The sequence below is a fragment of the Natator depressus genome, chromosome 12 (genome assembly GCF_965152275.1).
Source record: "Natator depressus isolate rNatDep1 chromosome 12, rNatDep2.hap1, whole genome shotgun sequence".
In the NCBI taxonomy this organism is placed as follows: Eukaryota; Metazoa; Chordata; order Testudines; family Cheloniidae; genus Natator; species Natator depressus.
In genome coordinates this window covers 7875867-7888303 of record NC_134245.1, presented here as the reverse complement: position 1 = coordinate 7888303, position 12437 = coordinate 7875867, and the positions used below count along the sequence as shown (strand labels likewise).

Sequence of the window (12437 nt, the reverse complement as noted above, 5' to 3'; positions counted from 1 at the left end):
TAGCATGTAGATGCAGGGCTCTGGAGAAACCCGGCACCAAGTACTCTGTTAAATGGTATAAAACAGGGGCTGGTGGACACGAGAAGGAGCTGAAAAACTAAGCTGGCTCAGTCACAATAACTCTAGATTTCTCAGCGGGCCTGGCTTCTCTCACCTTGACTAAAGCCAGCATGAGCGATTCTGGGTTCTACAGATGTGACTTCGGCAAAAATGGCCGTGGGAATGGAACCAGAGTTTACCAGGGTAAACAGCAGCATTATCTTCTCTGATCTGCACTGTCAGGATAATACACTGTGGTCACCACTGACTCACACTTCCCACATGGTAACTGAAACCCCACAGCTACTTCCTAGTCTAGGACAGGGAGATGCAGTGGTATCTCAGAGATAGGCTGTGCGTAAATTATGGAGTGTTCTTGTAGCTGTGTGGGTCCCTGGATATTAGAGAGACAATGTGGGTCAGTGTGAGGGAGTGCACCAGGCCCCAGAAAAGGAGCAGTGAAGGTGGGTCCTCCAGACCTGCCTAGAAAGGCTGCAGGGTAGCAGCCAATCAGAGCTCAGCAGGCTCAGTTAAAAGGAACTGCTGGGCCTGAGCAGGTCAGTTCCTGGCAGGGACCAGAGGAGTAAGGAAGGGTGCTCCTTGATGAAGCTCAAGGGAGAACGAGGAGGTGGGTTCTGGTGGCACTGGCATTTGGTATGGAAAAAGAGGAGTTAAGAACTTCAGCCCTGAGATAAGGGTGAAGCGGAAGGGACTACATGGGAAGCAGCCCAGGGAACAACAACAACAACAACAGCAGCAGCTTGACAGGAAGCAGCATGTGGCTGCTATTTGTAGAGTCCCTGGCTTGGGACCCGGAGTAGTGGGGGGGGGGGGCCTGGGTCAGGGTGGCCAAAGCCCTGAGAAGGGGACAAGTTTATTTAGAAGCCCAAGCACAGGGCTGGAATTTAAAAGGCTGAAGACCCTGCAGAGGGCCATTTGCTGGACTTTGTTACCCCAGAAGGGGACTGAACTTGAAGGCGTGACCTAGCTGGGGCAATAAGAACTGATAAGGCAAAGAGTCTCCAGGGAGAAAGCCCTGGGGGCACCGCCCTATACCAGAGCAGGCACTCCTAGTTCCACCACCTATCCTATGCCAATGAGCGCCGTTAGCTATGTCGGCAGGAGAAGCTCTCCTGCGGACATAGTGCGCTCCACACCTACACTTTTGCCGGTAAAATTTTTGTCAGTCACGGGTGTGAAAAAATACCCCCTTGATCGACATAAGTTTCATCAGCAAAAGTGGTAATGTAGACAAAGGCTAAGTTTCCCAAAGCTGAAGATGAGCTCTGAGTAAGTTCAAAAACCTTGTCTCTCTCAAGTTGTCCCAGTAAAAGACATTACCTCACCCACCTTATGGGTAAGTACTGACATTTTAATAGTGACCATGAGAAAATAGTTTATTCTATTACTGCCTATTCAGAATTCTCATGTTACTAGAATATTAAATTGTCTGGCTTCTCACCTGCCGCTGTTGAACAGACCCATAATCTACACAGTAATTTTGTCATTGTGGTGTTGGTGGGGGAATTCCTGACTCCAGCTCTGTTGAAGTATTTCTGAATATTTGCCACTGGCCTTCGTTAAATAAGGCTGTATAGATGTATTGGGCTTGGCATGCTGCCCTATTATTCTTACAAGTCTGTATATACCAGGGCTTCTGCTGCATTGGGTTACTATTGACTAACCAATGTCTCATCTGGAGGAATTGCCAATCCTGCAGCTCCTTAAAGGTCTTTAAATGATCATTGGGGGGTGGGGGGATTTGGGATGGGAATAGAGGACTCTTCTCTATCCCCTGCTTCCCCATCACTGATTTGACTCCAATTAGCAAGGCTGAATTGCCCAAGAGTATTGACTCGTCATATGTCAATGGATGACATTTTAGTCTGGCTGCTAGATTCTTTGCGTAACATCAATTGCCAGTGATCGTTCCTGTGAATATCTGTAATATATGGACCTTAAGCACCACAGTAGAGCGGGGGTTCCTGTTCTATATGGATCCATAATGGGGCATTATGAGCTATGCCCACGTACCACTGGGGCTGACTTAAGAGGAAGAATGTATTATAATGCCTAATACAATCCTTCTTTGCTTGCAGGAAGGTATTGTTTTTCCATGGATATCAGAGCTCCACGTTTAAATGTGAGGTCTAATTTTTTTTAAGTAAAAAGCATGAACAAGAAGGGATGGGGCCAGAGGGACATTGGCAGAGCTTCCCCTTCGTTCTGATCTCTTGATGCTGTAGGAAGCAAGGGGTCAGGATTTCTTTTGATCATGTGAGTCAGTAGCTTCCCTCTGCCCAAAAATCAAAACAAAACTTAGATCCACAACCAAAAACGGGAAGAATTTCCAGGGCAGTGCAGTTTGTTTTGGATGATGGTGAGTAAATTGGGTTGAAATAGCAAGACCAGAGCATTTGAGAACATTTCAATGAATGTGCTGTACTGGTAAGTCCTGCTTGCAAAGAGTGTCCTTCACATCAGATCTGTGAGCCAAATCCTCAGCTGATACTAAAGGAGTGATGCTGATTTACACCAGAAAAGGCTCTGGTTCTGGAACTTCACAACTGGGATAGGAAGAAACCCTGAATGAGGCTGTAACAGAGAGTTTCTTAAATTACCCCCACCCCAGGTACGAGGGCTGTAGCAAGAACTCCTCCCGAGCCTCTGAGTGTGAAGAACAGAACCTATTTTCTACGAAAGACCTGTAATTCTAGCCACACCGAAACACAAGGCACCCAAGAATCTCAACATGCTTCTTGATTAAAGAGGAACCAAAAGCAAACAAATGAGAACAAATTACTGGCAGAGCCCTGCAGAAACACCTTCCACCCACAGTAGCAATCTTGCTTCCTCCCATTGGAGATCTTGCCCAGTCATCTTTATCCATGACATTTAAAATATATGTGTATATATAATTTTATATAAATTATATGTGTATATATACACACACCAATCAACTGAAATGTTCCTGCACCAAGGTACAGTCACTTCTGCTTCTCTCTTTGCAGCTGTTGACCTGCTGGTGAATCAGATGCCTGCCGTAATGAATGGATTGGAAGGAAAAAAAGCTCACTGTAGAGTGTAGGTTCAAGGTGGTGAAAGACTCCAGCACCATGTACAGTGTTACGTGGTATAAGAAGGGGGCTGATGGACACGAGAACAAGCTGAAGAATGGAACAGGCATTGTCACAACAGTCCTAGATTCCTCAAAGGGCCTGGCCTCTCTCACCTTGATCAAAATCAATAGGAACGACTCCGGGCTGTACAGATGTGACTTTGGTAAAAATGGTGTTGGAAATGGAACCAGAGTGACCATCCAGGGTAAATAGCAGCATTGTCCTCTCAGATCTTCACTGTATTTCCTAGGGAAGAATAAGGACCAGGAAAGGAAGAGCTAATGCTAATACTTTGCATGGTGTGATATTGATTGGACAGGAGTTGCTGGCAAACAGAAGGAGAAGGCAAAGCTATGGAAAGATTTGCAGTGAGAAGTCAGTGATTCCCGGTGGCTTTCCAGATCCTGCCCATCTCTTTTTCTTTTCTTTTTTTTTTTTTTTGTCATCCAAGTACTTGCAACCCTCCCCTTTTCCTGATGTCCCTCGCACAGCATTGCTGCCCACCAGAATTCTCTGAGCCATGTGGTGACAGGCGAATCACAAAAGGTTCAGAGGTTCGGAGAAGCACCTCCAGGTTCAGAAGCTCTTCTTGCCCATGTTGAACAGTCAATTTCACCATGATAGGCTCTCTTGTAAGAAGATTTCCAGTGTTTCCACATTTTGAGCAGGATGGAAATGCCTCTCAGTATATTGCTGGTTCTGCTTTCAGTCTTGGACAAAAACAAGAAGTGTCTAGACAGAGGACAGTCCTAAAAACCCACTCACTGCAGTACCACTATTGTACACTGCCGTGGTTTGGACCATAACTGTAGAATACTGTATTTTTTTTTTTCAAATAAGAGAAATCTTGTTGAACCTCAGCACAGGTTCCAGTTTGATTCTGGGTGAGGGTGTAAGCTAGTCCGTACTTTATCCTAACTGATTAGCCCATTGCAAATCATCTTCTGACAAATGAATCTACCAGGTTGGTGTCAGGTATCATTCTTCCAGCAGTGGTGGAGCAGAGACCCGGTTTCCCTTTTCTCCTTTGGCTGTTCTGCTGCGGGATGCCTCAGGTAGTGGTAGTGGTGGTCTAGTGACCTAGCTCACAGCATCTTCCCCTGCCACTCTCCAGCAGGACTCCTGTAGAGGTGGTAATGCATGACCCAACCTGTGTTGTCTTTCCCTAGAACTAGTGGTGATGGGAGTGCAATAACTCAACTTGCCCTGCCTCTGTAGCGCCTGTCTAGTAGGACAGCAGCCAATGAATGTGTCTTTCAACAGCACGTGCCCAATGGCTAACGAGCTCTTACATTGTTGCTGGAGCTGCGGCTGGGACAATTCTCCTCTTGCTGGTGCTCGGTATCCTTTTGTGGAGATGGAGACAGTGCTCCAAAGGTAAGATTTACTTGGACAATAAATGCAAGCAATTTCTGTATGAAGGGAGCTCATAGGATGCCGATAGATTCTTCTTTGTGTCCTTCCTTTAGCTGAATAAGGAGTAATTTGGGGAATTTTTGGCAGTGAATGTACAGCAGCAGTGGTGAACGGGCAGCCCTAGTTAGTGAAGTCTCATACCTAAGCACAGATACCGCCTGGGCAATGGTAGGACTATTCTATGTCTCCTCCCTGACCTGAGGAAGCACCTCAAGGTGTGAGGGGTGGATTCAGTCTCCACGTCTATTCCACCTTTGGCTGGATTGCCAACAAAGCCGCCAATTATTGGCAATTGCTCGGGTGGGAATGTGTGGGACGTAGATACTGCTCCACTATGAACTAACTAGACTGACAACTACCTCCTTCATTGAAGTGACCCAAAGGTCATCAGAGAATTACCAGCTTGGCCACAACTTCATTTTTTTTTTTCCAGAACCACTTCAAAGCAGGTCAGAGGCAGAGATGACTCAGATGGAGACGGTGAGTTGGAGAGCTTATCGTAAGAGCTGCATTTAATTTTTCTCTCTAGCATAGGGGTGTTGAGCATCAACTCCAGGAATACAAGGTAATAAAGAAATCGGTTCTCCTTTTACAGACTGCTCCAAGAACTTCAGAGTAACAGAAAATGAGCACTAGTCCTGAATAGGATCAGGGGTGGTACGACATTTAAAAAGTTAGAGGGGAATCAAGAATTAATTAGCCTTAGAGCAAAGATAAAGAGGACATAAATTAGCGATTGCGCAGGATCTTCAGCGATAATAGAGAATGCAACATTGGTTCCAGGCAGTTGGACTGGGAAGTTCAAGGCAGGGGGAATCTTATGCAGCTCCGGAAACCTCAAAATACTGGAGAATGCTGCATTTGTTCCATGAACTTTAGAGGTATCTCATAATCAGAATACAGCTTCCTAAAAAGTCAGCACACCCTTTTATAGTGCCTGTGTCAGTGGAAGATGGTCTAGCATTATAACAGTATGATATGGGCATGAAAGGAACGAGCAGTCTTCACTCATTTTCCTCTTGCTTTGCAGTCTTCCCCTCCACCAGCCGATGAGGTGACTTACGTTGACTTGAACTTCCACAAAAGGGACGCAAAAGCGGAGGAAGAGGTTGTTTACACGGAAGTGAAGATACGGCCAAAACAGAGAGATGACAATGTCATCTATGCAAAAGTCAACCCTCATCATCACTAGGGGAAGAGCTAGTGGGAATTAACAGAGGGGTGACCAGTATTTCACGTCTGTTAAATGCAAGTCTCCATGAAACAACGAATTAGCTCTTAGTAAATGACGGTCCTTGGAGATCAAAGTCCTCTAGTTATGAACAGAACAGGCAGCAATGCAAGATTCCCTCGTTTCCTGCTCCACCAACATGCCTCAACTCTGATGTGGAGAGACCAATTCTGTGAGCAAACGGCGAGTTCTTCTAACCCATCTACTCTTGGCCTGTGTGCCGTGATTGTAGCCAGGAAATGGGCCGGGCTGTGGACAGTGGTTCACTAGGAACTGAGTCGAGACCCGAAATTCATTTAACGAACTCACCAGCCATCAGAGTGTTGCAACTTTTAGTTGCTATTTACCAGCACTGTATTTGAACAAGTGACCGAGAGCCAAGCCCTTGAGCCACCCAAGTATGGAAAATGTTGCCATCTTGTTGCGGGAAGCCCTGTCCTCCACTGAAGATGCCAAGTGTGCTGAAAGAGGAAGGAAAAGCCTCCGAAGAGCCATGCTCCCTACACTGAAGGATGTACAGTAATGCTGAAAATGCTCAAGAGCAATTTCCCATACTTTCATGAATAAGACTGACATGATTGTTTCATCTTTCTAAGCACAAAGTAGGCTTCTCTGTTGGGAGTGAATTAAGCTTCCCTGGATTCCACCCACTTAAGAGCCAAACAACAACAATATGAATCGCTTTGCAAGCAGATTTTAAGTATTAACTAAAGCTTTTACAGCAAGTTTAGCTCAGGATTAAGTGTGTGCAATTGCACTGATTTAAATGGAGTTATACCTACTTACACCAGGAATGGATTTGTCCCCTTGTGTCTGCGTGGCTTTATTGTAAATTTAAAAAGGAAATGTGTAATTTTAAAAAAAAAACCAGCCATCATTTCTAGCGGTTTAAGTAGATTATGCTTTTGAAAATATCCCCAATAATTTTAGATAAACCCCCAGAAAAAATAACCAAAGGAGCTGTTGGGCTCCCAAAAATGCAGAGACCCCAAAAAATCAACAGGAGTGCCTTTGAAAGTCTCCCCATAATGCATTGATTTTTATGACTTCTGCAGATGAATGAGAGAGAACCCGTACAGACCACAACTCGTGGATGGCCATCAGGATACAACCAGAAGAAACAGCACAGCAGCCATGTGAACACCTGCAACATGTTCTGCTTATTATTAATACCCGTGTAAGCCTTCTGCCCGTCAGAGTTGGCAGCAACAAGGGCCGGGTTCAATATCTAGGGGATCCATTCCAATAACACAACGCAAAACCGGCTCGAGCCCCCACCCAGTGACCTGGGACAAATATATACCACCCCCGCTGGGCGCCTGTACTTCCCCTCTCGCAAGCACAGAGTCTGAGTGTGGCAAAAAAGCCTTTTAATAACAGAGAGAAACAATGTGGCATTATGTTGGGGAAACACCACCACCAGGATTCACAACACAACCCATGAGCAAAAACCCACCCCAAGCAAATTGGGTCGTGTCCTTTCCCTTTGGTTCTTGAGTCCAGCAACCTGAAATCACCCAAAGTCCCAAAAGTCCAATGACCCAAAAGTCTCTGTCCCTGGTCAGGGCAGCCCCAGAGTTTGAAAGTTTATCTGCAGAGCTTTACCTCCCAACCTGGGTGGAGATCGGGGGGTGGGGGGGGGGAGGGGAGGTAAGGGGGCACCTTACATGATCTGAAGCTGACTGCCCCACAGCTCCATAGGGCTCCGCTCCGCTCCACCAGCTCCGCATCCCATAAGCAGCTCCCACTGTCCCACGAAGTGCTCCACAATATATCTTCAGGCTCCCCCACTACTTAACACAACACCCAGTGATTTCAGCTCTTAGGTGAATTCAGCTTGTACTAGAGGAGCCTCAGTGCTGGTGCACCATTAGCCCAAAGTGAGCTCAGCAGCCTGTAACTAGACTCCTAATAGAATCAAAATTAGCTCTGATATTCCACAGTGAAGAGAAGAGGAAGTGCAATTAGCATATAAAGCCCTCACTAAGAGACCTATGCCACCAAATATTAATACTTGTCCCCAATCTTTCTCAATTCACAGAGTTTTGGAACCCATGACCCTTGCCTAGCGAGTGCTACTTAGTTGATGGTGAGTCCCTCCATCATAACAAAAGGCCAAGTACAGTTCCAAGCACAGTTCCCATAATCAGGGTAATAACAATTTATTCTTCCTGCCCCAATAACAGAGACACTGGGGATCCCACAGCAGCCAAAGTGACCATTTGGGCAGCTATGGCCTCATTCTAGGCAGGGTGGGTGTGCCTATGCAAATGAGATCGGCCCCTGAAGTTCTTTTCCACAACTTGCCACACCTCACCATCAGGTGTCAGGGTGGAGCTCATCCTGACTCTGCTTACACCTGCATCAATTCATTATTAACTAAGACATGGCATCAGCCATTTTCAATACTGAACTCCCAAAAGAAAAGGCAGCTATCAAATTGCATAAGGGGCTTGGGCCCCTTATGTGGGGTAGGTCTTTAGCCACATCAGTTTCATGAATGCGAATGATGGGTTATTCAGTGGTAACTGTTGTTCATTGGGTATATCACCTCTGCAGATCCACCCAGGGCAAATCTGCAGAGGCAGTCCTTCCAGAAGAAGAATTGGGTGACTAAATACCCATCACCAACACCACATATGCTGGGTGGAGACCAAATTCAAGCCTGGCTGAAGTCATTAAGGTTTTCACACATTTACACCAAGACTGTACATGTGCCTTACAATATAGATAAGAATGACCATGCTGGGTCAGATCAATGGTTCATCTAGCCCAGTGTCCTGTCTTTGACCAGTGCCAGATGCTTCAGAGGGAATGAACAATACAGGGCAATTTCAAGTGATCTATCCCCTGTTGTCTAGTCCCCCCTTATGACAGTTGGAGGTTGAGAGACACCACACTGAATGACTAAGCTGTATACAAAATATACAGCGGTTGCCCTAAACACTACAGCTTACAGTGGAATTACTGCTGGTGGTTTAGGCCATTACTGTGCAATACTGCATAGACTTCTTACCACACCAAATACTTCCACTTAAGGGCTTCTTAAAATGCCTCAAATGCCACAAGATTGGAAATAGCCTACTTCGGTTATGGACAAGACAGTGCGTCATTGTTATTTTTGCCATTAGCAAAAGCCAGATCCTGCCCAGCAAAGACTACTGCTGTTTGCTGTGGGAAAGTGAAGTTTATGAGTCACCGTGAAAGGGGGAAGTAAAGTCAAAGGGTAAATTCCTGCTGCTGCTAGGGCTTTTTTAGTCTTAACTGAACCAGAATCTGTATCAGCCTATCTGAAGAGGGAGAGTTTGGCAAGAAATCAGAAGTTGAGCAATGTTGATGAAAACAACTAACTAGAAAAAAAATTCTTTCATTCTTGGTCTTTCTTCTTTCCACTAGGAAATTAATTATGCCATTATTTTAAAAAGCAGCATATTTGAATAAAATGTAGGATTTCTAAAAAGTCCAGTGCGAGTTTTAGACACAACTCTCAGTGAAAGCCAAGGGAGCTGAGCACCGAGCTACATTATATCCCGTTGACATCCCCAGGCTAAGGCCAAAGGTACGTACATTGACTGTAGTGTGGGTCAGAGCCTCCATGGAGTCATAACTGACGAGGATCTGGTTCCATAACATTTAAAGAGGATTTTGTAAACAAGACGCTTTCTAAATGCTCTCGGACAGAGCTGCCCGTAACCATCATCCTGGATCTACTGGTGTAGCAGGATTTTTTGGCTTCCAAGGTCTCACATAAACTATGATCTGCCAACCTTTAAAAGTAACACAGAGTCAAATGAAAATGAACACACTGCAAGTGTGCAGAGATCTTGCTGCATATCCAGCTGATTGTCTAAAACAGGGGTGGGCAAACTACGGCCCGCAGGCCGTGTCCAGCCCATCAGAACTTCTAATCCATCCCTCGAGCTCCCACCAGGCAGCGGGGTTGGGGTCTTGCCCCGCTCTGGTGCTCCAACTGGGGAGCGGGGTCGGGGACTTTCTGCACGGCTCCTGGGCAAAAATCAAGGATATTCCTTTGATTGCAAGTTCCCCAGAGTGGGGAATCTCATCTGCATAGTCTCTGTCTGCGTGCCTGTAAAAGTTCCTGCCCTGGAGTCAATTCACAGGCTATCCCTGCTTCTCCCACACTGTGGGTGTTTCTGTTGCGGGCAGTAGACAGGTTGGTAGGAGACATCAGCTGGTTTCCTGTACCTTTACCTGCTCTTTGCCTCTGCTGCTGCCCTTACCTAGAGGATGAGGCTGCTCAAAAGTGAAACCAGAGGGAGGCGTTTTCACACCTTCTCCTGCCACCTGTGCTTTCTCCTCCTTTTGGGTTCTCCACCCTGTGCACCCCAACCCTCTCCCGAAGCACTGGCCCTGGCTGCTGCCTTTTTCACAAAGGCCTTGACTCCACCGAGCTGTATCAGGCTTTGCTCTGGCATCCGAGAGGGGGAGGGGAGAAGAAGAGTTAGAGGTTGGGCAGAGTCCCATGCACTGAACAGCAGGAACTCGCCAGGCCTTGGCATGCCCTCACCCTTATTCACAGGCAGAAATGACCCGGACCTGCCGACAGTGTGGGGGGGGCACAGAGTGAGGGCAGTGGCTTCAGCAGATGTTACTGAGCATGCTCAGTACAAACCAAGCAGCAAATCTGGGGGGCATGTGACCCCGTGTGCCACCCCCCCCCGCCATACGTCACCAGTGATAATGGAACAATTTGTATAGTGGGGGGGCTGAAAGCCGTCGAACAAAACTGTAAACCCCATATGTGATGGAAACCACTTCAAGCCAGGGGGTGTTGCCACACCCCCCCAGCACTCCTAGTTCCAGCACCCCTGCGCATGGCCTCTATTCTCAGGGTATAAAAGGAGCAGGGTGTGGGCAGATAGTCACATCGAGAACACACTCATTCCACATCATGTTAATGAGGCAGAGACTGGTAAGAGCTGGAATCAGCGCTCATTTCCGGTGAAGAACACCACCCTTATTGAAGTATACGTAGTACTGATCCTAAATGAATAGCTTATGTGCCAGTAGGTGGTGCTTTTTGCCTTGACTGTCTCCTAATACACATACAGGTGGGCGAGGTGATGTCTTTTCCTGGACCAACGTCTGCTGGTGAGAGAGAGAGACGAGCGTTCCAGCTGCACCAAGCTCTTCCTCGGGCCTGGGCAAGGTACTGAGAGTGTCACCGCAAACAACAAGAGCAAACCGATAGTTTAGCACAATCAGTTAGCACAGATTCTAAGGGACCGGTCAATTGTCTTTTATTGGACCAACTTCTGTTGGTGAGAGAGCGAGGGACAGTCCCCCCAGAATATGTGGTGAAGAAGAGCTCTGGGTAGTTCCAAAACTTTTGTCTCTCACCAACAGAAGCTGAGCCGATAAAAGATATGACCTCACCTGCCTTGTCTCGCTGATATCCTGGGACCCGCGTGGCTACACCAAGGCTGCCTACACATCGCGTTTGTATAGCGCTCTGGTAAAAGGGGAGCACGGAGCTAAATGTACAACTTGCTACTGCAGCTGGGTAGGAAGGGAGGAGGGATAGCTGAGTGGTTTGAGCATTGGCCTGCTAAACCCAGGGCTGTGAGTTCAATCCCTGAGGGGGCCATTTAGGGATCTGGGGCAAAAATTGGGGATTGGTCCTGCTTTGAGCAGGGGGTTGGACTAGATGACCTCCTGAGGTCCCTTCCAACCCTGATATTCTATGATTCTATGATTCTAAGGACTCGGCATCTACAGAGCAGCTCTTCCAATAAGGCAGGCTCAAGTTCTCCTGTCCCATTACTCATGCAGCGCCCTGCACCGGGAGGGCGTTAAGCACAGATCCTCCAAGGTGCTTAGGCACCTAATGCCCAGAGAAATCAATGGGCGTTAGGCACCTGCAACCTTGGAGGATCTGGGCCTGAACGCTTGCGAGCAGGCTTTGCCCTTCTGGCGCAGGTTCTCCTTTGGAGTGACACCGTTGCCGTGATATTACCGCTGTAATGAAGGATGGTTGGCTATTCGCGTTCTCGCTCTTACCGACATAGCTATGACCGTGTAGCCATTTTTTTCCTGATCCAGCAATTTTATGAAACTTCACTGACGTTATTTGTTCAATTGCACTTTTCTTTGTTAGAGAACAGACGTCAACGGGCTTTGAGAGCTAACTTGCTAATATTTCCTGTGTGCAAATAAACATTAAAAAACCAGCAGATACAGCAGTAGAAGTAAAAAGAAGAAATGTTTGTGATTGCCCCGAAAGGCTTCTTTCAAGCAGTAATCTATGGGGATTAGGAGGATGAGGATACAGGCCTCATAGGGGACTACAGCGGGATCCATTCTCCACCCCCCCACCCCGCCCCGGACCACGTTCTGAAAATGCCTAGGGCAAGTTGGCACCAGGGGCAGCAGGTTTGTGTAATTTTTGGTGGTGCCCAGAATGGGTCCCGCCCCCCCACACACCTGCCTTGTAAGCCGATATATATTTTTTAAAATAATGTAAAAATTTGAGGGCTCTGGGTGGACTGAGGATGACGGGTTTGGGCTGTGGGAGGGGGCTCAGAGCTAGGGCAGAGGGTTGAGGTGCGGGGCTGAGGACTGCGGGATGGGGCTGGGTACGAGGGGTTCATGGTGCAGGAGGGGGCTTAGGG

At 47.1% G+C, this 12437-nt stretch overlaps 1 protein-coding gene across 1 annotated transcript in view; it reads left to right on the top strand.

The window, feature by feature from the left end:
* Positions 1 to 6460, top strand: part of LOC141996782 (neural cell adhesion molecule 2-like) — a 30824-nt gene extending 24364 nt beyond the window's left edge. The window contains exons 7-9 of the mRNA XM_074969078.1: positions 4422 to 4535; positions 5008 to 5054; positions 5605 to 6460. Coding sequence (XP_074825179.1) covers positions 4422 to 4535; positions 5008 to 5054; positions 5605 to 5766 — 323 coding nt within the window. The 3' untranslated portion in view covers positions 5767 to 6460. The remainder of the gene's footprint in view (positions 1 to 4421; positions 4536 to 5007; positions 5055 to 5604) is intronic.
* The last annotated feature ends 5977 nt before the right edge of the window (positions 6461 to 12437 follow it).